Raw genomic sequence first — 25,235 nt, forward strand, 5'->3', positions numbered from 1 at the left:
CCTTCAGGACCTTTTATGAAAACTTCCAATTAGGGCCTGCATTTGTAATTACACTAACACGTGATTTATTCCTCTCAGCCTCACTCTCCCATAGTCTAACAAAAGCTACCACAACACATCATAACATTACTGGTCTAATGGTGGCATGTCGTAACATTACTATTCTAATAGTGACTTCTCTGCCGGTGTACTGCATTTCACAATTACTCAACTTCAGTTTCAAACTTGCTAAACATGAGTAGCCATCACCCAAGTCAACCAAAGCTTTTTAAAGCCCCCCGTATCATTTACAAATGCATTCAATCCTGAAATCCACAGTACTGAAGGCAGCTACCTTAACCTAACTGCTTCAGAGAGCTGGTTCCCTCCTCACTAACACAGGATCTGGTCAGCAATGTCATGACCACCATGAATCTCTTGTTCCTTCCCCTCAGAAAAAACTGCAAAACAAAACCTATTTGCTAACTGTCAGGGCTGCCTTGCAGAGTTTACAGGAAGACAAGCTGTTGTCTGCTTTGCCAGCCTAGCCAGGGGCTGTAGCCACAAGTGGCAAGTCACAACCTACAGCTCGGTCCCCTTCAAGCATTTGGGACAACTTAAGAGCAAACTGATTCTTAGTTCTCCTGCCCCATGGGACCATCACAGCTAGAGAGACCTTGAGAATCAAGCCCACAGCTTCCTGTGTAACCTATAGTTCCTCAGAGTGAAAGATGCTTAGTGCTTAGTGGAACGCAGCAGTGTTCACTGGGGAATGTCAGTAACAAGGAGCTCAGGTACCTCTTTTCTTTGCAAGATCAAAGTTTATAAACTTAGGTTTTCTTCTGGACTTCTGTGAATGGTGCTCCAAATTATTTTCACCAAAGGGGTTTCCACTGTCCACCTGAAAGTGAAGGAAACATGTAAGTTTCCTCACCTACAGTCGCTTGGATTATCTTCTTATTACCCACGATGCCTTTCTACCTCAGTCAAAGAGAATCTTGGAAAATCACAGTCTCCAAGTATGCTATGTTTACGCCACAGAAGAAACTGTCCACCATCTCCACTGAGGCTAGATATGAGGGCGTGTGTTAATTGTGAGCACAGAGAACTGAAGTTGGAAGTTAGACGCAGATACATGCTCATAACTGGTAATGATGAAAAGACAGAGCCCAAAGCTTCTGTCTCCTTCATATTGTGACTACAGGTATGAGCCAATCCAGCATGGAAATCTTTCAACTGGACAGAGTATTCCAGAAATCAAGAGATTGACCAGAGTCCCTTCCAGTCTGCTGTCTAGATTCTTTTGAAACACAACAGCACTAACCACTCTATTAAAGTGACCAACCACATTTTCCTAAAACAAAGTTGGTAAACATGATCTTCGAAAGGAGATCAAAATACCCAAAAAGGTGATTCTTCTATAGCATAAAGCTAGACTTTGAAATTTTTGGCTTTTTTTTTCCAGTGAGGCAGGCTACAATGCTGATTTTCACTGCATGTCAAGAAATAGAATGATGGGAGTTTTCTAACTTAAAAATTTTAAAGGTGTATGAGTGTTTTGTTTGCACGTATGTCCATGTACCACATGTGTGCTGGAGCCCAAAGAAGCCAGAAGAGGACATCAGAGGCCCTGGAACTGGAGTTATGAACAGGAGCTGCTGGGTGGGTGCTGGGAATTGAACCTGTGCCCTCGGGATGACAGCCAATGCTCTTAACTGGTGAGCCACCTCTTCAGACACAGTTCTCTAAGCTTTAATGTCTCACATATGGTCAGGAAATCTAGGTAATCAAGTATGTAAAATGACCTATGTAACAGCTAAACATATAATAAAAACTGTAATGATTCGTTAAACAATGAAAATGCCACATTTTCATTCCCTAAGAAATCTAGCCATGTTTTTATGATTAATTAATCCACCGTGTCAGAGACTGCATTTTATAACCATTTATATGGAATAGAATAAGCTACATTGTCAAAAAATGTCAAGCTATCGATACTTCTATGATGCCATGTTGAATGACAGGTTGCTACATTTTGCTAGGCATCTTTACCAAGATCACCATAAAGAAACCAGCCATATAATATTTCCGTGTTTATGAATAGTTCTTATTTGTAGATTAGCCAGTCCATATTTTCTAGCCAGAACGCTCAATCTACCTACAAGCAAACTACATACAACCACTCATCAGCACCTTGACTGAGACTGAGCCCAATTCACAGCCTCCGTCAGATGCATAGTCATCATCTCTAGTGATTTTAAGTCAATATATTAATTTAGCATTTTATCAATCACAACATTCTGAAGATGGTCACTAACTGGAATTTGGGGGTGGAGATCACAAAGAACATTAAATAACAAAAAACATAACGCGAATGTATCCATATAACAATATAACTACAGTTTCGTGGAAAACATAAAGGCTATGTATACAAAAACTGAAGAAAATTAATCAAATTAATGATTTGTTTCTGGTGTGTGTATATGTGTGTGTGTGTGTGTGTGTGTGTGTGTGTGTGTGTGTGTGTGTTTTCCTGGACATACTATGTAATCCAAGCTATACCCTCAAACTCATGGTGATCCTCCTGCCTTAGCCTCCCAAGTGCAGACACCACAATGGCACATCACCACACTTGACTTCAGATTTTTTTTTTTTTTTGGTTCTTTTTTTCGGAGCTGGGGACCGAACCCAGGGCCTTACGCTTCCTAGGTAAGCGCTCTACCACTGAGCTAAATCCCCAGCCCCTAAATTTTCTTTTTATTACATTGATGAGCCAATGTGTAAACTCATCTTGGATGCCTCTATTTTATAATACAGTAATTTAAGACAATCTTTCAAGACAACAAAGACTACAGTGACTGCTGGTGCCCACTGTTTCTGGTGAAGGCTCAGAGAGTTTCTAAGTGAAGCCAGTGAGGTCAGGCCAGTTATTGCTTCCTTCCTACCTCCCCATGCTGAAATCCTGCCCCTGCTCAACATTTGGCTACTGAGCACCAATCTCACTTGAAGTGTTTCTTATATGTAAGCGATGGAGTTTCCGTTTGAATTGATGCCCTTTATCTACCAGCCTTGGATGGACACCTTCAGTTCCTGCCAGCTCACCTTCTTCTGAGTAACAGTGAGTTATCATATCATCTATGGATGTCACACTCTATTAATAATGTTCAAATTTTTAAAATGGGCTGATGGACATTTACTGAGCAAGTTCTCTTCTGAAATGTGTTTATAGACATCTCCTAACAATAATCCTGGAAAATGAGCATAATTGAATGACAGCTATTATTCATTGAATTCCCTCTTCAGTTACTACTGCCCACGAGTTTGCATGGCTCAACAACTCTCTCTCCCACTCTTCTCCACATCCTCATGCAGGAAGTTACTCCGAAAAAAGAATTACTTTAAGCTCACATGTCTAACCACAAATGGAGGCTTCCTTTCTCCCAGAAACCGGAAGCTCTTTCCAGGGTTCCTCTGTGTGGGCCGGTGGAGATGGAGTCGTTGTGGGGAGGGTCCCCAAAATGGTGTGCCTTTGGAGAGCTGGTCAGAATTTTTCTCCTTTGGCTTCTTTTTCCTGTTGTTTGCCGGTCCGTTCAGTTTTGAGAAAGACTGTTGCAATTTACACCTTTCTTCCTGAGAGCAGAAAACAAACAAACAAACAAACAAACAAACAAACAAAGGTTTGTTCTGTTTCATTTTGTTTTTCCAGTGCTGGGAAGCAAGCCTAAGGCCTTGAGTATGCTTGGAAGGCACTCTGCCCTGAGCTATGCCTCCAGCCAAAAATATTCTTTTGATTGAATTAAAAAGATAATTCAGTCACAACTATAACTGGAATTAGTTGAACATTTAAAAACTAGGACAGAAGACTGAACCGAATTTAAAGAAAGGTATTTCTCTATTTAATCTACCATTTAGTTTAACATAATTAGTGTGGGTAACTTACTAAAATCACATGTTTTAAATAATAACGGGGAGGCTTATATGTATTAGGGGAAATTTTGAAAACAGCAGCTACACACCAACATCCTCCAAGCACAGGCAGATTATAGACAGGGAGAAGCGTGGATGGACATGGGTCCCTTCAGGTCACATTGCTGTCTGTACAATACAATGAAAGCATTTCTAAGAGTTTAGGGAGGCTGTTTAGAGTCAGGGTCTCACCGTGTAGCCCAGACTTGCCCTTCAACGCAAAAGTAAGTTCCCACCTCAGTCCCCCAAGTGCGGGGATTATGGATGTCTGCCCTCCCAACCAGCTTAAAATGGTTTTAAAAATTAAAGCTAGCTGTCACAGTGACTCAACAAGCATCTTTGTTGAAATCCCACCTTAACAAGGACTCCGTGTGTCTGTGATGTGGGGGGGGGGGGGTAGCTAGTGGCCTCATATTCTGGTTTTGACCCTGTCACTTAACCATCAGCCTCTCCTTGAAGATCACCATTCTGAACACAAAGCAGACATATTCTAATGTGCCGTCCAAGCAAATGGTCTGAACACAAAACCAACCGAACACAAACTGCCAAGGTTACTGTCTATTCAGTTTCATTGAAACTTAGCAAGCCGACTTCAGATTAACAGTCTTCATATTGGGGCAGGAGGTGAGGGCTCCTGCCAATTCTATCACAGCCCTCTTGATCATACTTACCCAAAGAAATCTGTTTTTACACGGGAACACACACTCTAGGATGGCTGTCCTTGTAGAAAACTCTAGTTTGGGAGCAATGCCCTAAAAATAAGGCAGCATAAAGAGAAGCAAATAAAATCACTGGAAACAATCCGCTTGCCCATCTCCTCTTCACTGGAGAACCGCCAAGAACCCAAGTGTCCTGTAGCCAGCATACTCAGAATACATTTTTTTAAAAAAAACAGAAAATAAAGCAGGAGCTAAGCCAGCGGTTCTCGACCTGTGGGTTAAGGGATCGAATATCAGATATTTACATAGTGATTCGTAACAGTAGCAAAATTGCAGTTATGAAGGAGCGATGAAATAACCTTATAGTTGAGGGTCACCACAACATGAGGTACTAAAGGGCATTAGAGAACCACGGGGCTAAACACCTTCATAATGTATACTCTATACTAGGCTGAGGTTTAAGTCCACAAAGCATACTCCTAACACGATCCTGGGAAGTGGGTCCTAATACGATTTCCATTTGGGCAAGAATGATCTTGGACACAGGCCGGCAGAGCAGAGCTGGTCACTGGAGGCATCTGGGTAATAGTGTCTATGCTATTTTCTACTCTATCTAAAATATGGGATCATGAAAAAGAAATTCGTAAGGAGGGAGGCAGGTAGAGGGTCTCCTTCCCTATCTACTTGCCTTGGCACATTTATATCAAGCATTTCTATTCATCATGCCTATTCTTAACTACTAGATGTCTACTTTGGTGTGGTGCTTTATCATCTAAATGACTGATGAGATTTAAAATGGAGTAAAATAATAATGTATAGAAATACAGGGGGGGGAGCTGGGTGGTGGCAGTGTCCACCTTTAGTTCCAGCGCTCAGGAGACAGAGACAGGCGCATCTGTGACTTCAAGACCCACCTGGCTACAGAGGAATTCTAGAACAGCCAGGGCTACACAGGGAATCCCTCTCTCTAAAAACTGAAAAGAAAAAGAAAAAAAAAAGAAAGGAAGAAAGAAATAATTAAGAAAAAAAATCTGATTGTTACTGAATGATAAGAGAGAGTTTGACTGACTACAACTAGTTCATTCTCATTTTCTACAGTCGTAATAAAAACCGGGAAGAGTGAACTGAAAAAAAAAATCTAAGAGAATTAGCACCATGTTTGTGGCTAAGGACATAAAGGTGAAGCCTAAGAAGTCCTGCTCTACCCACCAGCTCCGTGAGCCCAGGTACATTCCTGGTGTACAGCACATGCCCCTCCACTGGATGGCAGAGGAAAGGGCAGTCCCTTCCTGGATTACAGCTGACAGAACAAGATATGCCAAGCGTGAGCTCAGCACACACCAGGACGGGCAGCAACTGCTCCTGGGGCATTGGCAATGGCTTCAGTTTTGATTTGTGAAATGTCTCAGAGGAATATCTCTCTGTCTCTGTCTCTGTCTGTCTCTCTGTCTGTCTCTCTGTCTCTCTCTCTCTCTCTCTCTCTCTCTCTCTCTCTCTCTCTCCAAATTATTAATAGAGTTTGATAAAGTCAATTACAGGAACTGATATTTTTTCATCTGGTACATGAGGGTATTCCAATGCATTCTAAAGCTAATAAATCACCTCTGTTTATAAATAACGACAAATACAACTTCTTATAGGCTAGTCTTTCTATTTGTGCCCAGAGCATTCACCACAAGACACCTGATTTTGAAGGTGGCTTTTATTTAACTGGGAATTTGAGGGGGGAAAAAGTTAATCTAAGGGGTTCCTCGGGCTGTTTCCCCTGAACTTTTATTCCCTGTGACATTCTGAAGGGCAACATGCCAATAACTTGAAGCAATAAGGGTCAGCATTTCACATGAACCCCAATTCCTGCCCTCTAGCGGGGAGGGGCTTAAGTTATACATGAAGATGATGCCGGAGAAAGAAAAATGTGGTTTCTGGACTATTTACCAGATCCTGAAAGATAACAGGGAGGGTTTAAAGTTACAGGGATTCAAAATTCTGGTTAGGACAAGGTTTGATGACTATGTGTGGCGTATCAGTCATCAGAAGCATTACAGGAATTGAGGTTCTTCTGATGACACAGTCTGAACAGTCCTGGAACAGAGCAGGGACAGTGACATCTCACTAAATGATAACAACGGCAGTCCACAGTGAGAAACAGCTTAAGTAGTAACTGTGCTCTTTAAAATTCCCAAAGATGTGGCCCTTTAAGTGGATGTCATCCACAAAACCTAAAAATTCATTTAGAAAGAAGTGATTGTTTCAAAGATAGAAGTCATAGACCATAAAAATCAAAATGACTGTGTTGAATTTGGATTCCGATAAATGCCACTAAAACAGATTATCAGTTGACTATCTGCTGCACCATGCACCCAGTACCAGCCTCTAACAGTTCTCTTCTGATAAAGAGAACAGAGTACCAGCCTTGGCCAATTTGACAATCATTAGGAAGAGAGTGACTAAAACTGTAGGTTACCTGGAGGTCGTGGTGCACACCTTTAATCCCAGCACTCAGGAGGCAGAGGCAGGTGAATCTCTGTGATTTCGAGGCCAGCCTGGTCTACAGAGCTAGTTCCAGAACAGCCAAGGCTACACAGAGAAATGATCGGAAAAAATTGTAGAAGGTTGAAAGTATAAAGCAAATACAAGATAATATTATTGCTGCTGTTACTCTAATTAATGATAACAGCTATGACCAAACAGATCTTTCTGTCAATTGGCAATAGATAGTGTCAAAAGAGGGACCTTCCAGGATATTGTGTGACAACTGGATAGGTGGATGATACAGCTTAGTTAGATAATAAAGCTCTCAGTAGTAGAAATCAGTATAGTTTGGTGTCATGAGCTGGGCATCTGACCATGGCTGAAAACAGAACCGGGGAAACTAAGCAAGAAAAGCTACCTGCCCGAGGCCAACCCTGTCAGGAGTGAAATGTTCACTCTCCAAGAACTTTTCTTCCTGTAGAAGCCCCTGTGGGAGGGTCACTCACGGGAAACCAAATAGCCGTCTTCATGAGCACCTCCCTCTGCATGCCAAGGTGTGAGGATGTCAGCTTGGGCTCAGGGAATAGGAAGTCTCGGGTGTTTTTTTCATAGTAGGCCAACTCTTCCCATGCTAGAAGGAAAGGACAAAGGGCAGAAGTAAATGTCTTCTACACGTCTCAAGTTTACGAAAACAGAGGCTCAGATGGCGTGCGAGCTAGCTTATATCAACTTGACACAATCTATAATTACCTCAGAGGAGGGTTCCTCCATTGAGAAAATGCCTCCTTGAGACCATGCTATGATATAGACTGTACCCCCAAACTGTGAGCCCAAATAAACTCTTCCTTCCTTAGGCTGCTTTTGTCAGGATATTTTATTGAGGAAACAAGAAACGCAGCTAAGACCGAATGCTGGTACCAAGTAGGATTGTTGCTGCCATCAATTTGATTGTGCGGTTCTTGGGTTTTTAAAACAGGATAAATGTAGACGAGTTTGGAACTCTGGACTAGAGACTCTTTGATACTATAAACATAACCTAAAGGACCATCATAGTGAAAACTTTGAAGCCAAAAATGCTGAAAGGAAGGGGTTGGGGATTTAGCTCAGTGGCAAGCGCAAGGCCCTGGGTTCGGTCCCCAGCTCCTAAAAAAAGAAAAAAGAAAAAAAAATGCTGAAAGGAGAGCAAACAATGGGGGCCCAACCCATGAGGTTTCAGACAGCAACAAGGTCTCTATCAGAAACTGGAAGGTGGCCATTCGTGTGATAATTTGAGCAAGTCTCTAGTTTCATTCTGCGCTTACCCTGAGAACTTGAGTGAATTTTAAAGATCTATTTATTTATTATATATAAGTACATTATAGCTGTCTTCAGAGACACCAGAAAAGGGCATCAGATCTCCTTACAGATGGTCGTGAGCCACCATGTGGTGGCTGGGTTTTGAACTCAGGACCTCTGGAAGGGCAGTCAGTGCTCTTAACCACTGAGCCATCTGTCAAGCCCTGAATTTTAATTTAAAGGTAATAGACTAATTTTGTGGAGGAAATGTCAAGACAGGAGAAGAATCTGGGTTGTTGGTGAGAAAAAGCACTTGCAATCCCTAAGGGGATGACTGTTACCGAGGAGAAACCTCCTAGATTGCACTGAGACAACAGGGAGGGTGCCCTGAGCTCAACACTCCACCCCCTGGAAGATTTGCCTTACGAAGGTTCAAATGTGATTGAAGTTCGTCCTTCCTAAAGTGAAGAAGGTCCCCTTCTCCTTGAAGGCTCCTAGCTAGGAAAGTGCTTCCCAGGTCATCATATTTATGTTGACACAGCCACAGTCCAAGGGAGCCAGGCTTCACCGTGAGCTGGCAGTGGTACTTGGAAATGTCTTCCTCCTGCTACTGTGTCTTGAGTCATGAACGATGCAAGGTTGAAGGTGTCGTGAAATCCTGTTCCATAGTTTCGGAGAACAGCTGGGACCAGTAAAGGTCTCAGGGTCAGAGTCCCTTGCAAGGCAGCCAGAAGAGGGCACTGTATGAAGCTGTGAAGGTGACGCTGTAAAATGTGAAGACTTGATTCCAATGCAGACCCCAAGATGCAGGAGAGGCCATGACGGTAAGGAATCCACCAGTGGTCGTTGTGGGCATGGAGTGGAAACAAACGGAAAAAGTGTATGTAATACAGGTTTCATATCTGGAGGGTTGGGAGTATCTAAGCCCTGTGGAGCACAGACAATCTCATGTGCCCTGATGCTGAATGTGGAGCTGTAGGGCGTGATGTTTTCCGTGTTGATTGGTCTCTCTTTGATCATTCCCTCCTGTACTCTGACTCTTGCACTTTTAGGATGGGGATGAGAATGTGAGGCCATCCTATGTTGGAACTACACGGCTTGTTTTCTATTTTATAGAGACTCATAGTTGGGAGATCGCCTTGAGTCTCAGACAGAGTCTGGACTGCTAAAGACAAAAGGGACGTTTGAAGGCAGATTGTGTTTTGCATTGTGAGATGAACTTGAAGCTTTGGAGAGAAGGGATGGGAGATGATGATTCAAAGCGACATGTTGGGGTGAGTTTGGAGAGACTCTGTGGTTAAGATGGTTTCCTACTTTTCCAGAAGACTCCATTTTAGTCTCCAGCACTTGTGTCAGGAGTCTCACAACTGTCTATAACTCCAGTTCGAAAGGATCAGAACATCTTCTGGCCTTCACAGGCACCCACACATCCATAGCGTATAGTCACACAGATACACACGCATACATAAATAAATAAAAATAATGAATGTTTAAAGATGATATATTTGGAGGACTGGAGAGACGGCTCAGTAATCAAGAGTGCTGGGTGCTCTGCTCTTCTAGAGGTCCCAAGTTCGATTCCCAGCAACCACATGGTGGCTCTCAACCATCTACAATGAGGTCTGATGCCCTCTTCTGTTGTACCTGCAGATAAAGCACTCATAATCATATAATATATATGTCTGGATACAAAGTTGACTAGAGCAGAGTTCTGATGGTTAACCTCTATTGTCAACTTAATGAGACAGAATTATCTGGGAGACTGACATCTGGGCACGCCAGATGTTATTATCTTGTTGAGGTTAACTGAGTAGTACGATTTACAGACTGCGGATGGCACCAATCCCTGGGCTAGGATCCTGGGCTATGTAAAAATAAGAAAGTAAGTTGAATTCAAGCACTTCTCACTCTGTCTCTTGACTGTAGATGCAATGTGACCAGCTAACCAGCTGGTGATAGACTATAACCTTGAATTAATAAGCCTCAATAAACCATTCCCTCCTGTGTTGCTTTTGTTAGAGATTTTATCACAGAAAAGTAACTAAGACAATGCTAAATGGGGATTAGTTTCACCGATTAGAAAATTAGAGGGCGGGGTTGGGGATTTAGCTCAGCGGTAGAGCGCTTGCCTAGGAAGCGCAAGGCCCTGGGTTCGGTCCCCAGCTCTGAAAAAAAAAGAGCCAAGAAAAAAAAAAAAAGAAAATTAGAGGGCTCCAAAGTGTCTTAAAATGGTCTTCTGAGTTGGATCATTCTTTTCAGTAACCCAAACAACAGCCAATGTGGAAATGTCAGCACATAATTAGATATGACAGAGCCTGGGTAATAACCAATGAGCATGCTCAGACTGCCTAATCTAATAGGCCAAGTAAAGTGGCTAGAAGCACTCAGCGTGCTCAACCAGATGATGGCATAGACAATGACATCATCGGGGACTTCAGTAAACATGTTTTCCCCTTTCACAAAAAAAAAAAAAAAAAGAAAAAAAGAAAGAAAAGAACTATAAGAAAAGGCAATTCTAGTAACAGTACGAGTTTGACTAGAGCACATGACAGTTTATCACCATGCTTCCAGATAGAGTAGCTCATTGATTCTCCTTGAGACTGAGAGTTTACCTGTCATGATGTCACATGGCAAAGTAGGCATTCAAAGCATGAGGTCTTACTGCCTTCTAATGGCCATTACTGACTGTGGTGGAAAATTGAGCTGGACTTGCTAGAGAGCATGAAAGCTTAAGCCTTAGGAGATTGATAAAAAGAAAGCACCAAGTCACAGTCACGTAGAGTTACACTGCTCCCCGTGTCTGTCACTTTTTTACACCTCTGTGAGCTGAACAACCAACAAAGTCACTGACTCTCAGTTATTCACTGCAGTAAGCTCTTCGAAGATCTGAGCATGGCTACCATATCCCTAACCTGATGGTCAACTGCCCTACATGTGTCTGAAAATGCTGTAAAAACTATCAGACAAGAATATATTATCTACAGCAAAACAAAGAAGTAATGGGCAGCTGGTAAAAGAACTGGTCTCCGTGAACCGGAATGGTCCATATGACCCTACTTGAGACTTTAGGCTAACTCCGTTTACTCAGTTAATACCGAAGACCATTGCTGCTGCCACATGCCACGTTGGTGCGATCAACTGATTTATCTGCACGGCATCTGGTGCTGAGTGAAACTGTTAGTTTTTTCAGTAATTTAGACTGAGTGCCACTGCAGTCGCAGTCTGAAACTGGAGGTCTGTGAACACGCGAACATAAAACATGCACAATAAGGCTGCCATTCTGCACGGGAGTAACCCATTCGTTATAAACGGAATGCATGCTGCCAGCTCAACTAGTCAAACAGCCATTCTTACAACCGCATAGGTAGATATCTGTGTCACAAGAAAAACACGTACATCCAAGCACTCAACGGGGTGAATGAGACAGGAGGATCACGCACGGGTTCAAAGCCGGCCAAGGTTTGACTAAAAAAATAATAGTCCAAAACATATAAAATTCTAGAAAGTTAGTACTTACAATATCCTATGAGTAGTATAGATAATTATATATAGGAGCCGTCTGTGTTACCCTAACACTAGGCACATTAGCCATACTAAGTGTGTTTTTAAAAGTCTGAAAGATTGCACAGTAAACTGTCATAAAGTATCCATCAGGAATTGTTAATGAGTAGGCTCTACCTACTTTTACTCTATATAATCATTCGTGAGTTGAAAATGTTTTCAATATTCGATACTGGGTATTTTTTAATTAGTACAAAATTAAGTAATACCAAAATAAACTTGACCCTATTCTATTAACATAAAATGTAACTTGCCAATTCACAGGGTTATATGTTTAAGCATAAAATTGGGTCAAGCAAGAAAAAAATTATGGAAAAAACCTCAATGGCCTGGTTTTAGCCTGTTGTTTTTTTTTGTTTTTTTTTTTTCCATTCAGTGAGCATTTCTAAATAGCGGGTAGGAGGCATTGCTCTGTATTCTCTACCAAAACCAGTAACTCTCTAATGGAGAGCTGCATACTGTTTATTCAAGTATCTATCTCTGGATTAACGCCATAATCTGTAGATACTGCTATCTAAGTGCCTGTTTATCCCTAGGTTGACACCATAACACTAAAATTGTGTAAAGCTAGGGACACCTTGATCGCAGAGTGACACCTGCGTGTCCAGTGCTCCCATATTCACCCCACGCACGCAAGGACTCATCTCTGCATTCACACTGCAGCGTTGGAACGGCTGCACCCGGACTCACACTGGAACAGCTGTGTGCGTGTTCACAGCACTGATCCCCACATTCACACCACAACGCTGGAGCACCCAGGCCGTAAAAGTCAAGCACCTAGCCCTAATCTGCACTATAATAGCCAAGTGTCTGTTGCTAGATTCACACTGCAATAATCTGAGGGCTCATCCCTGTATTCTTAAGAGTGCAGAGTTCTTATCTGTTTACAGGGCTACTTTTGCAAAACAAAACCAAGAAGCAGATGCCTAGCGCTAAACCCCTCTCCGGAGCCCCTGGCCTACCCCTAGGGATGTTCAATTGTGCACAGAAGCACAACCTTCATGGGAAGCCTCTACTCAGTCCCCCCCACTCTAGCGGAGACATCTATCTAGCTCATCACTCTCTTCTCAGTAACGCTCAGGAAGAATAAAGTTCACTTGAGAAAAGGTTTAAATGGTGCAATGAAAGAAATACATGTGTATTGATCATAACTGGTTAAAGACTTGAATAAATATATTGTAAATTTATAGCAAAGGGAAACGCTTGCCTCCAAACCTCATTCTGCAAGCAACCAAAAACAATGAGGAAGTCTGGCAGTGGTGGCCCGTACCTTTAATCATGGCAGAGGCAGGCAAATCTCTGAGTTCTAGGCCAGCCTGGTCTACAGAGTGAGTTTCAGGACATCCAGGGCTACAGAGAGAACCCCTGTCTTAAAAAAACAAAACAAAACAAAACAAAAACAAAAATACAGAAAACAATGACTATGACCAGAAAAAAAACAAAAACAAACAAATATAATATAGGAAAAATGAAACTTTTGATACACCATATCTGAATATAAGGCAGCATAATATGATACATTTCTAAACAAATTAATATACAACTCAAAAGTCATAAATTCAAACGATAATGCCCTGCTTGGCCAAAACAGGAGAAACAGGCATGCTCTACCCTGCCAGGTGAGCAGTAGACCATTAGAAACAGTTCAGTCATAAAGAAAACTGAAATCTTGTCCCCATTCATTCTTTCAAGATGAAATTGTTAGTTTAGAAGTGTGTTTGTTAGCATATTACCTGGAGACACTAGCTGTACTAATTCAAACCTGGTTAGGAAGCCTAAGAAAGAAGAAAATGAGATTTTAATATTTAATTTTAATACTTCAGAAAATTAAATGCTAAATTAAAAACACCATATCTCATTTAGACTACTAATAACAACAATATAGCTGGCCCTCTGTATTCACAGGTTCTCTAAGTGGAGCTTCTACAGCGATCTTTCAACCACCTGCAAACAGAAAACATTTAAAAAGTAATTGCATTGTATTAAGATATATATTCTTTTCTCATTATTCTCTAACTTAGGTAGAATAACAACTTTGTACAAAATTTACAGTATATAATATAGAGATAATCCAAATTATATGAGATATGCACACACAGACACTCACGCATAGGTTATAAGCAAATTCTATGTCATTTTACTTATGGTCCTTGAGCACCTATGTACTTTGGTATGTGAGGAGGTCCTGGAACCATGTTTTCAAGGGCACCACAGAGCAAGTATAATTTAAAATACGCGCCATAGCAACAATGAAACAGATTTTGATAAAGTGAGGGAGTGGAACAAAGTGAGTTTGGGTTTTACTTCCTGGAAGGCATGCAACATTTTGTCTCTTTCTCCCCCCCCCCCCCCGGAGCTGAGGACCGAACCCAGGGCCTTGCACTTTCTAGGCAAGCGCTCTACCACTGAGCTAAATCCCCAACCCCAACATTTTGTCTCTTAAAAGTACGTTAGGGGCTGGAAAGATGGCTGTGTCAAGAGAGCACAATGCTCTTGCAGGGGATACAAGTTCTGGTCTTAGCTCCCGTGTCAGGCAGCTAACAGGTGCCTGTAACTCCAGCTCCAGGGAATCTGATCTCCTCTCCAGCCTTTGTGGGCACCTGTGCGCGCGACACACACACACACACACACACACACACACACACACACACACACACGATAGCTAAAAGCATATTGGGGCTATCACAATGCCTGATTTAAGTCACACCACAGAGCTACAGTAACAAAACCAACATGATATCGACAGAAAGGATCATGTCAAACGATACAGTAGAACGGAGTGTCCAGGAACCAGAATACACACCAGAGAAGACAACTCTTCAACAAATGGTGCTGGTGAAACTAGAGAACCACTGACAGAGAATGGAGCTCTATCCTTACCTCTTGTCCTGCACAAAACACCAATTAGAAAGAGAGCAAAGAGTGTAATATGAGAATGAGACTTTAAGGGAAAACACTTTAAGATACGGGGAAAGGTAAAACATTTCTGGAAACAGTGCCAACAGCTCAAGAAATGATACCAGGAACTGACAGATGGGACTGCCTGAAATTAAGTCTTCTGCATAGCAAGGGAAATGAAAAAGAGCTAAAGAACTGAAGAGAAATCTTCACCAGCTATATATATCTGTATAAGGATTAATATCTAGAATATATAAAGAACTCCCAAAACACCAAAAAATCAAACAACCCAATCAACAAATGGGCTAATGAAAGGAGTGCACAATAGTTAAAAGATGAAGTACAAATTAGTAATAAGCACGTGAGACAGGGCAGGTGTGACCTGGAACCCAGCACTTAGGAACTAGAGACAGGCAAGTCAGGAGTCACGGCCATCCTCAGCTACATAGTGACCTTGGAGCCAGCCTGGTCTACATGAAACCTAGTCTCATAAACATGAAAAGAATGTTAAACATCTTTAGACATAAAGAGAACACAAATTAAAACTACATAAAGATTCCCTCTCACACCAGTTAAACTAGATATCAAGAAAATAACAAATGTTGGTAAAACTCTGGGAAAGGGAGGACCATTATACATTACTGGTGGGAATGTGAATTAGTCCAGTCAATATAGAGGTTTTCCAAAAAAACAAAACTAAAAACAAAAACTAAAAAGGACCATATGACCCAGCTATATCACTTTTTGGTATCTACCCAAAGAATCCAAGGCAATATACTACCAAAATACCTACACCAAAATATTCAATGTTTACTCTAGTGCTATCCACAATAGCCAAACTAGAGAATCAGCCCAGCTGATCCCCGACAGATGGAGAGAGCACACTGAACATACATAGTGGAGATTTGTCCGTACTGCTTTGGTTATGTTTCTATTGCTGTGATAAGACACTATGACCAAGGCAATGTACGAAAGAAAATGTTTAATGTGTGTCTCAGAGAGGCAGAGGGTGAGTCCGTGACCATCACGGCAGGGAGCGTGGCAGCAGCAGGCAGGCAGGCATGCGGGCCAGTGGGCATAGTGCTGGAACAGGAGCTGAGAACTCACATCCTGATCAGGAGATGCTGGGAGTGGCATGGGTGTTTGAAACCTCAAAGCCCATCCTCCAGTGACACATCTTGTCAACAAAGCCATGCCACAAAATACTGTCCAGGTGGCTCCAACTGACAGGGGGACAAGTATTCATTCAAATATATAAGCCTATGGCACTATTCTTATTTGAACCACCACACAGACGTAACAAAGAATAAATGTGAGTTATTAGCAGCAGAAAATAGGTGTGACTGTAGATCACCATATTAAGTGAAGGTCAGACAAATATTAGATATTTCCTTTCATTAAAAGTCTTAGGATTCTAGATAAAGAAAACATAACTGTTTCAGAGACAGACAATTAAATTAAAAAGTAGGAAGAAAATCTGAATAGGCATTTCTCCAAAGTACTCTCAACCCTGTTAGCTATTAAAGGCATGCAAAACAATGGTAAGAAAGCACTTCACATCCACAGGCTTCAACACACCTGTAATCTCAGCACTCAGGAAACAGAGAGAGGAGTTCGAGGCCAGCCTGGGCTCTGGGATTTGCATTCGATAGAAGGGTAAGAGAAGCGTAAGTAGTAACTGTTAACAGGTGTAAAGTTTCTCTTTGTGGCGATGAAAATGTTCTAATCAAATGATCTGACTGTTACAAAAACATCCAATTAATGTTTATAATAACCGAACAGAAAAATGTCATCCAGAAAAATCATGTCTATCCTACAAAATTTTGTTGCGTTTTGTTTTTAAGACAATATCTCATGTAATCCAAGCCACCCTCAAGATAGCTAGATTAATCCTGAATTAGGTTAACCCTGAAGTCCTGATCCTCTTGTTCTTAGAGATCAGACCTTCTAAGAACTGGAGTTAAGAGTCCTATGCCACCACATCTGGTTTCACATCTATATTAAGAAGAACGATTATAACAATTTAAAATAGTGATTATAACAATTTAAAATAGTGTAGTAGGCAGTAAGATGACTCGGGGGCAAAATCACACAAGTCCAAGAACCCAAGTTCTAGCTCAAGAACTCAAAATGGAAGGAGTGAGCCAATTCGCCAACATTGTCCTCTAACTGTCTCAAGCACACATTATACACTCACACCCATATTCATAGACACACAATAATAATTGTTATCATTTTATTGATTTATTTTAATTTAAAAAATAAATTATTATTATTATAAATTAACATTTTTAAAGGTTGATGTGATGACATCTACCTATAATCCCAGTATCCTGACAGCAGAGGCAGGAGAGAGTTCAAGGCCAGCTAAACTCCATAGCAAGATTATGTCTCTAAAAATCAACCAAGCAACAAAACAATAAAACATGAACTAAATTTCACCGTAGAATTTCCCTAAATTCAAATATTGATCAAACACAGAAACAGCACACTTGAGAGGAGGCAGAGTTCTGTACCTGTGAATTACATGTCTTGTTTTCCTCCTAAGTACCTACTTTCTAAAAGTTCTGCAACAGCTCCAGGATCCATTGCCTCTTCAAAGACCTACAGAGAAAACCAGGGAAAAGAAATTTTCAAAGTTTTACTAGAAGGTATTCCCAGAAACCGTACTTTATGTTCTTCTATGGGATTAGCACACATGAAAATCAAGCCGTGTAACATTTCGGCATTCGACAGGAACATTTTTAAGAAGCATGTGGTAAAAGTACAACAAATGGCTATAGCACGGATGAATTAAAATTATCACAATGATAAGGGCAAAGAAATTTGAGCTAGCTGAGTCTAGCATATGCTTAAAATGCTGTCGGTTTGACCTACTCCACAAGCAAGCATGTCTTGCATCAATGTGGGTCTTGAGTGCATAGAAAATATTCTGCGTACAGCAGAATCAAGTGATAACTAGATGGCTTCTCTGTCCGTGAAATTGGCCATGCTACATGGGAAGACAAACAGATTTTACCCATGTGTAACACCAAAGACAAGCAGTGTTGGGAGCGACTCCTCCCATTGAACGTGGGAAAACCATTACTGTGGCACCTTAAACATTGTCAGATCTGCGGGGTTTGTTCCTGAAATAAAAGGTTCTGAGACAGCACGGAGAAAGAACAGGGCCTTCTGAAAACAAAAGGTTTCCAGCAGTTCTTCAGTAGTACCTTTAACCTTTAACCTTCTGATTTAAACAATGTTTAAGGTTAAGCATGGTCCAAACTCTGCCTGAGGTTAAAGCCAGGTCCCCTCTGAGGACAAAGACTGGACACTGTTTTGCCTACTCATGCTTACTAAGTCAATGCAGGTAACGTTTTTCCCCTAAACTATTTCAATAATTCCATCCTTCCATTTCACACCGTTATCCATTGGATGGTGTCCCTGTCCAAACTCACAGGTTGACATCTAACACTAGTCTTTCAGAATATGACCTTATTTCCAAATGGGATCGATACAAATACGCTTAGTTAAACTTTGAATGAGGTCATAATGGAGTAGCTTGGGCATTTAACACTCGATCGGTGTCTTTTATTTTCCAAGTGAGTATTTAAGCATATAAGTTAAAAATACACCGCAATAAATTCACGAGTGCACTCGAGAAGGGAAAAAAAAAAATCCAGGAACCATACAGAACCCAATCAAAGTTTTCTCTTCTGACATGCAACCAGAGAAAGCAAATGTAGTTACTTGGTTAGAGTGGACAGAGCCAGCAGAGGTCACGAACCCAGTGAGGGGACCTGACATTTCTGATCAATGATGCGTCTGCTTTTGTTTTACAGTTCACCCACATCTTCTTTTGCCTGAAAGAACCAGAGCTCCTCTGGCTAATGCTCAGAATGTTTTGAATTCCATGTGCTATAGAGAGGATGAATGTTTAAATGGTACAAACTGGAGTTACAGTGCTATAAACCAGTGTTTCTCAGCCTTCCTAATCCTGCGACCCATTAAAAGAACTCCTCATAGTGTGGTGACTCCCCAGTCATAAAATTATTTTCATTGCTATTCTGTAACTGTATTTTGCTGCTGTTATGAATCATGTGAGGTTTTTTTCGATGGTCTTAGGCAACCCCAGAGAAAGAGTCAATCTTTCCCAAGGGGTGGCAACCCACAGGTTGAGAACCAGTGTTATAAACCAAAGACCTAGCTTCCATCACACCACAGGAAGTAGCGTGGTCGCCACCAACATACTTTTCTGACGTCCAATCTCCAGTGCTGTGAGACGGTAAGTTTGCTGCTTGTGGGTTACTTCTGTATGTCAGCTCTAAGAATCTTCCCTATCCACATGTAAGGGCTGATGATCTTGGGGAACAACCAGTCAGCCTAGTCTATTCAAATACAAGGGCTCATGAATTCTTATGAGGAATTTGTTTACCCAAATGCTTTTAAGTTATTTAAATCTAAGCCATTCGAAGGGCTTGTGGGGGAGGGAAATGCTTTTGCCACACCACGCGCTAACACATATTTTCAGCTAAAGAACGGAACAGATTGCAAGGCACCTGGAACTAGAAGAAACTAGAATATGAGCCTGAACAACTTTTGTTTTTAGAAAAAAGAAACATGGGGTTGGGGATTTAGCTCAGTGGTAGAGCGCTTGCCTAGGAAGCACAAAGCCTAGGTTTGGTCCTCAGCTCCGAAGAAAAAAAAGAAAAAGAAAAAGAAACAGTTCCATGGTATGATTGACTAGTAATCTCGGGCTTTCCCACCCGGCCGGAGAGAAGCATCTGAAGTTGACTCTTCATCATTCTCCTTTTAAAACACAGAGGAGGTCGGGTTAGGTTAAGTGTCCAAGGTGTTCACGGATGTGTCATACCCTGTTTGCACAATTTTGTCTCTATGCACTTCTTACATTTCTATCTTAGAAGTCTTGTACAGGGCCAGGAACTGATGAGTGGGGGAAATGTTGGTTGGGGGGGGGGGGGACTCTTCATTTTTAGCACCTACTTATCTACTTCACACCACGTCCATCACCCACATATGGCCAGTAGGATCATCTGGGTTCTGACTGTATTTTCCGGGATAATAACCATTTACTCTTCTACCCCGACCAGCCTGGCCTTTTCAAACGCACAGGCTGCTATTCTTTTAAATGTTACCATCTTCATTGTTTCTTTCATCCTTGGATTGGAAAGAGATAGGTGGGTTTCTGGAAAGCATCTTCCAGACTTTGGAATGGATGTGACGCGGTCTTCCCTCAGTCTTCCCTCGCCCTAAAAGCCCACCTTAGAGACACTGGACAAAACCATTAGGTTAACTAAAAATTACTCCAATTTCATCTCCAAATCCAAAACCAAAACCTTAGGGTGTTGTTCGAATAGTCTACAGTGTACTGCAGTGGGGAGCCCTGGCCAGTGTTTTTTCCAATTACGACTGCATGCATTGGAATAGAATCTAGCCCTATTACTGTGGTTGTATAACACGCACATGACTTAAGACAAACTCAGAAAATATGAACAGCTTTCTTATTTAGCTACAGACTTTCAATAACCAGGTATAGCTGATTTGGTTATAGATTTATTTTTCCGAGCTTAAGAAAGTTTTTCGGAAGATCTGCAGTTTATTAATAGCCCCTTTCATAAATGCAATGCAACTAACTGTCTCTAACACCTCCCAGAACATTCAGAAACGCTCTCTGCTCTAGTTAGAAAATGCCATGGAACTTCCCAGAATAGAAAGCATCCACCAGGGTATTTAGCACTCAATTGACAGAACTTGGCTCAGGCCTGCATAGCAAAAAAGCAAGACTTCCAAACTGCGATTTCTGCCTCAAGGCCGCTTTGTGCTTTTTACACTGTGTTAAAAAGGGAAATAAGATGTACAAAACCCCTATCCTTTATAATGACTGTCAAACTGGCGTCAGTCAGCAAAACCCACTGAGAAGTCAAAATCACCTTTTCAAACCTCATGCTCTGTTGAATCACAATAGGGAACACAGAGGGAAAGCAGTCTGTCTCCAGGTACTGATTCAGAAGGTAGACTCCAAGGTACACAACTTCCTTGTCCGGCAGGAACACTCCTGGGCAAGAAATCTTAAAAAGAGGAGGAAGGAAATCAGATTTTTTGTTTTTGTTTTTGCTTTTGTTTTGCAGCGGGGCTGTTTATCCTAACCTCCCATAGCTCTGAAATGACGCCATCACTGTGTCCTTCACCTGCACTTCCCAGCTTCTCCATCCTCCCACCTCTCTCAAGCTGGCTCTCCGGGTTCCCTCCCACGTCTCCGCCAGGTGTCACAATCGTGCTCTGCGGCTCCTCGGCCCGCCCTCCGGGATGGCAGTGCGGAAGCGGAAGAGGTTGCCGGGCCAGGAAGCCTGTCTCCGGTCTGGCCCGGTCCCTGGGACCGGCCGCCCGCCGCGATGCCGAGCCCCCGGAGGACTATCGAGGGACGACCGCTAGGCTCCTCGGGCGGAAGCAGCGTCCCGGGCAGCCCGGCCCACGGCGGCGGCGGCGGCGGCAGCGGCAGGTTCGAGTTCCAGTCGCTGCTGAGCTGCCGCTCGGGCGCGGACCCCGCCTGCGCCCGGCTGCGCGCGTCCGACAGCCCGGTGCACCGGCGCGGCTCCTTCCCGCTGGCTGCCGCGTGCCCTGCACAAGTAGCTCCTGCCCCACCGCCGGAGGACGCCGGCATGAACTTGAACCCGTCCTTCCTGGGCATCGCCCTGCGCTCCCTGCTGGCCATCGACCTGTGGCTGTCCAAGAAGCTGGGGGTGTGTGCTGGGGAGAGCTCGGCCTGGGGCAGCGTGCGGCCCCTGATGAAGCTGCTGGAGATCTCAGGACATGGCATCCCCTGGTTGCTGGGCACCCTCTACTGCCTGCTTAGGAGCGACAGCTGGGCCGGGCGCGAAGTGCTGATGAACCTGCTCTTCGCCCTGCTGTTGGACCTACTGCTGGTGGCTGTGATTAAAGGGTTGGTCCGCAGGCGCCGACCGGCGCACAATCAGATGGACATGTTTTTCACCCTCTCGGTGGACAAGTACTCCTTTCCCTCGGGTCATGCCACGAGGGCCGCCCTGGTGTCGCGGTTCATCCTGAACCACCTGGTACTGGCCATTCCACTGAGGGTGCTGGTGGTCCTGTGGGCCTTCGTCTTGGGTCTCTCCAGGGTCATGCTTGGGCGGCACAACGTCACTGATGTGGCGTTTGGCTTTTTCCTGGGCTACATGCAGTACAGCATTGTGGATTATTGCTGGCTGTCACCCCTCAATGTTCCAGTTCTTTTTGTACTGTGGAATCAACAGTGACCCCATCTCATTGATTGTTGGCACCACGAGGTCTGAAGGACTCCGCATTCGAGGATTCTGACCTAAGCCAGAGCCATCCAGTTGTCCCTCAGACATTTTAGGCGCCTTTGAGAATTCTGGGACCCCACTGTCTTGAAATGTTCCTAGACCGGAGCACATGCAGGCTATTACTGAACACGGCCATACTAGAGAAACAAAGCCTATTCTGTATGTATTCGACAGCTGTTTATCCACAAGACAGCTGCAAACAAATCAAGCTGGCTGATTATACTTTTTGCTATTTACTTAAAGTTGACCGAATAGTGTTAATGAGTAATTCCTTCCCCGCCAAAGAAAAAAAAGATGTTATCACTTGTAAATTGAATTTTAAGAGCCACTAGCTAAACCATGTGCTATTCCCAGCCCTTGACCTGCGGTAGATTTTAAACAGTATTTTTAAAGTTCAAGACAGAGTTCTTTTTTCCAGTTTACCCTCTGAACATCTGTTGCCGTCCTTGGAGCTTTTTCTTTATCCTGATTCCTTAAGCTCTCCCACCTTCGAGGACTTGGTAGTAAAAAGAGGTTCCACAAAGTACTTGCCTTTCTTCTCCCTGTACCTCTCGAACGGTCTTTAGATATTTACTTCCCATTGCGCTTTCATGTTATCTTTTAGCATTCATAGAACAAGCCGAGATGTCGAAGAAGACATACTCAAAAGGTGGGCTTGTCTAAGGTTCCCACAGAAATGTAAGTATGAGACTACTGTTTCATTCCCCAATCCTGTTGACAAGTAGCATGCCAGGAGGGCAAGAAGCTGACCTGCCCGGGAGAGTCAGGGGAACTTAAGAGTTTGGGTGGAGGCTGTCCACAGACAGCAATGGCCGGGGACAGGAAATGAAGCCCTGCTGTCTGTCATGTCTACTGAGTACAGCAAATGATCCTCAGTTAAGTAAAACATTGAAGAGCGATGTGGTTCTTTTCTGTGCGTCTTCATAGCTTTCCTGTGCACCACAAGGATGACTGTGTCCTCCTTTTCCTATCAGTCCCACTTCGCTGTATCCAGCTCATTTTAGGTAACAGGACTTAACTTGAAACTTTTCAGGAGAGCCTATTGCTCTTCGTGAGCAATAGGTATAACTCTTAAATTTCTGTTTACATTGAAAGCTGTTCATTCATGGTGATTCCCCCACTCATAAGACCAAAGATGACCAAATAATATGGTAGACTCTATTTGTCTGACCTAGAAAGACCAAAGAGGGTTTGTTCATTAAATCTGTAAATGCTGCTGTGTCTGGAAAGAAAGCCTTTAAATCACTGGTGGAAGTGGCGTCATCGGATAATCTTACTGCCCAGTTGTTCTGGCATTCGAAAAAAGGACTGTAGACTATGGTCTAATGTTCAAGGATGTGGATGGACAGGACTGTGGAAAATAGTGAGAAACTGGTTCTCCGCTGGAGGAAGTAGGGTTAGGTTTAGGACCTTTGCAAGTGGGGGTCAGGCACACCACCAGGAACAGCTCCTTCGATAAATAAAACAGTTATCACATTCCCACAACAACCTAAACACAGACTACCTCTTCCCTTACCAGATCTGCTAAGCTGTGAGGTTCTAAGAGGTCTGAGTGTGTTGTTTAAACTTTTGGAGATGGTTTTTCATTATAACAATTCAAGCCAGACATTTGAAAGTGACTGTTCTTATAGTGTCCCCAAGTCTACTAACTGAGGGCCCACCTTCTAGTTTCTAGTTGCACTTCTGAAATCCCATGTTTTGTTTGCTGGGACCTGAGTTTGGTGGCTTTTAAAATACAGATGAGATCAATTTATCCGACTTCATGAGTAATCCTAAATTCTCTCGAGTAAAAACTGATTTCTATGTTAATTAATTGTACAATGACGGATACCTTTTAAAAAATATCAAAATAAATTAACTGGTAATGTTAAATGGTCTGAGGTGAAGTCTTTCATTTCTGCTTTGCCGTGAGAGAGATCACTCGGCTTCTTGTGGATTCCTTCCTCATCCTGAGCACTTGAAATTGATACAGCCCAACTGAAAACTCAGCAAAATGGAACCAAAACGAGGACAGGACCCTCTCGTTTTCCTTGCATTTCTATCCATTCAGGGAAACCTTACAGTTTACTGATTGCACAGCGTCTAGCCGAGTTTCCATGCCATATCCTGTTAGCATCCACTCACTATGTAACTATGGTCTAAACTGCCCATGCCAGTCTTGGAGGACAGGAGAGCAAAACAAGAGGAATGGCTGACTCCCGAATGGGGACAGCAAAGTCACCTGTGCCCCTGCACCTCGTTTAAGGAGTTGGTGGGTTATTACAGAGTGTTTATCGTTAGATTGGTTACCCTGCTGAAACTGGCAATCCGAAGCTAAGGGAACAATGTCAAAGGTGGAGATTTTTAAAAATGATATAATCGTTGATTACTTAAAAAAAATTTAAATTCTTTCACAAAGCATTTTTAAAACCAAAATCCTGCTGGAACCGAAGTCAGGATTGTTTTAAAGAAGCCAAGAAACACGTTGGTTTTGGAAAGAAAAGTGAAAGACAGAATAGATTGAACTGAGTTTAAAGGCTAAGCGGTCCAAGGGAGAAATGTGAGGAATCTTAGGGACGGAAGGACAGATCTGTCCTGAAAGGAATGTGCGGAGTAAGCAAAGGAGAACTTGGGGTTAACGCGGTTGGCTAGCAGGTGTCTTACCGCCCGGATTTGGAGCTCCACCACCACCTCCAGAGGCATCCTTCCTTCCCTGTGCACCGCAAAGATCCCTTTGTGCTGAGCCTTGAACCAATTATTTCTTAGTTTACATCAAGGCAAGTGTTTTTCCAGAAGCTTCCCTGACCCCCACCCCCTCCCCTTCGTTCCCCCATCAGTGCTCCCGGCCCAGGTCCCTCCCACCGGGATGGGTAGCTCACAACAAGCTTTGGAGTGTAAGCTTTCAGAAGGCGGATGCGTCTGGTTGCCATGGACACTCAAACGCTCAACCTTCTCCTCTGGAACTCCTGGGAGGCTGAGACGCAGGCGTGCTTATGCTCTGCTGGGAACCCTGGTGGTGGCCTGGCCCAGCGACTGTCTAAAGGCTTGGGAACCTGTCCTCAGATGTTAGGATTCCCCCCATCCCCACCCTGGACACTCCGTGGTCCCAGTTATTGTGTTC

At 43.0% G+C, this 25,235-nt stretch overlaps 2 protein-coding genes across 30 annotated transcripts in view; one reads left to right on the forward strand and one right to left on the reverse strand.

Moving 5' to 3' along the window:
- Window positions 1–25,060, reverse strand: part of Spata6l (spermatogenesis associated 6-like) — a 51,875-nt gene extending 26,815 nt beyond the window's left edge. For 4 of the 29 annotated variants that reach the window (XR_015632419.1, XM_087575151.1, XM_087575143.1 and 1 more), the window contains exons 1-8: window positions 21,002–21,094; window positions 20,744–20,881; window positions 17,366–17,414; window positions 13,646–13,687; window positions 7,583–7,707; window positions 4,617–4,697; window positions 3,388–3,609; window positions 778–880 (exon numbers count right to left, since the gene is read on the reverse strand). Coding sequence is in view for 21 of the 29 variants with exons in the window: in XM_087575151.1 (XP_087431277.1) it covers window positions 778–880; window positions 3,388–3,609; window positions 4,617–4,697; window positions 7,583–7,707; window positions 13,646–13,687; window positions 17,366–17,414; window positions 20,744–20,758 (637 nt within the window). In the remaining 8 variants the exon portion in view is untranslated. Of the gene's footprint in view, window positions 1–777; window positions 881–3,387; window positions 3,610–4,616; window positions 4,698–5,518; window positions 5,579–7,582; window positions 7,708–8,777; window positions 9,996–13,645; window positions 13,688–17,365; window positions 17,415–20,743; window positions 20,882–20,960; window positions 21,095–21,225; window positions 21,717–24,778 lie in introns of those variants that run through there. The other 25 variants (XR_015632390.1, XR_015632378.1, XM_087575102.1 and 22 more) reach the window with 13 other exon arrangements.
- Plpp6 (phospholipid phosphatase 6) lies at window positions 21,155–24,007 on the forward strand. Its single transcript, NM_001034854.1, is given in 1 exon segment — window positions 21,155–24,007. A coding segment is annotated over 1 exon segment (882 nt). The 5' UTR covers window positions 21,155–21,205; the 3' UTR covers window positions 22,088–24,007.
- Window positions 25,061–25,235: the final 175 nt, after the last annotated feature.

This window comes from Rattus norvegicus, chromosome 1, assembly GCF_021556685.1.
Source record: "Rattus norvegicus strain SHRSP/BbbUtx chromosome 1, alternate assembly SHRSP_T2T, whole genome shotgun sequence".
In the NCBI taxonomy this organism is placed as follows: Eukaryota; Metazoa; Chordata; class Mammalia; order Rodentia; family Muridae; genus Rattus; species Rattus norvegicus.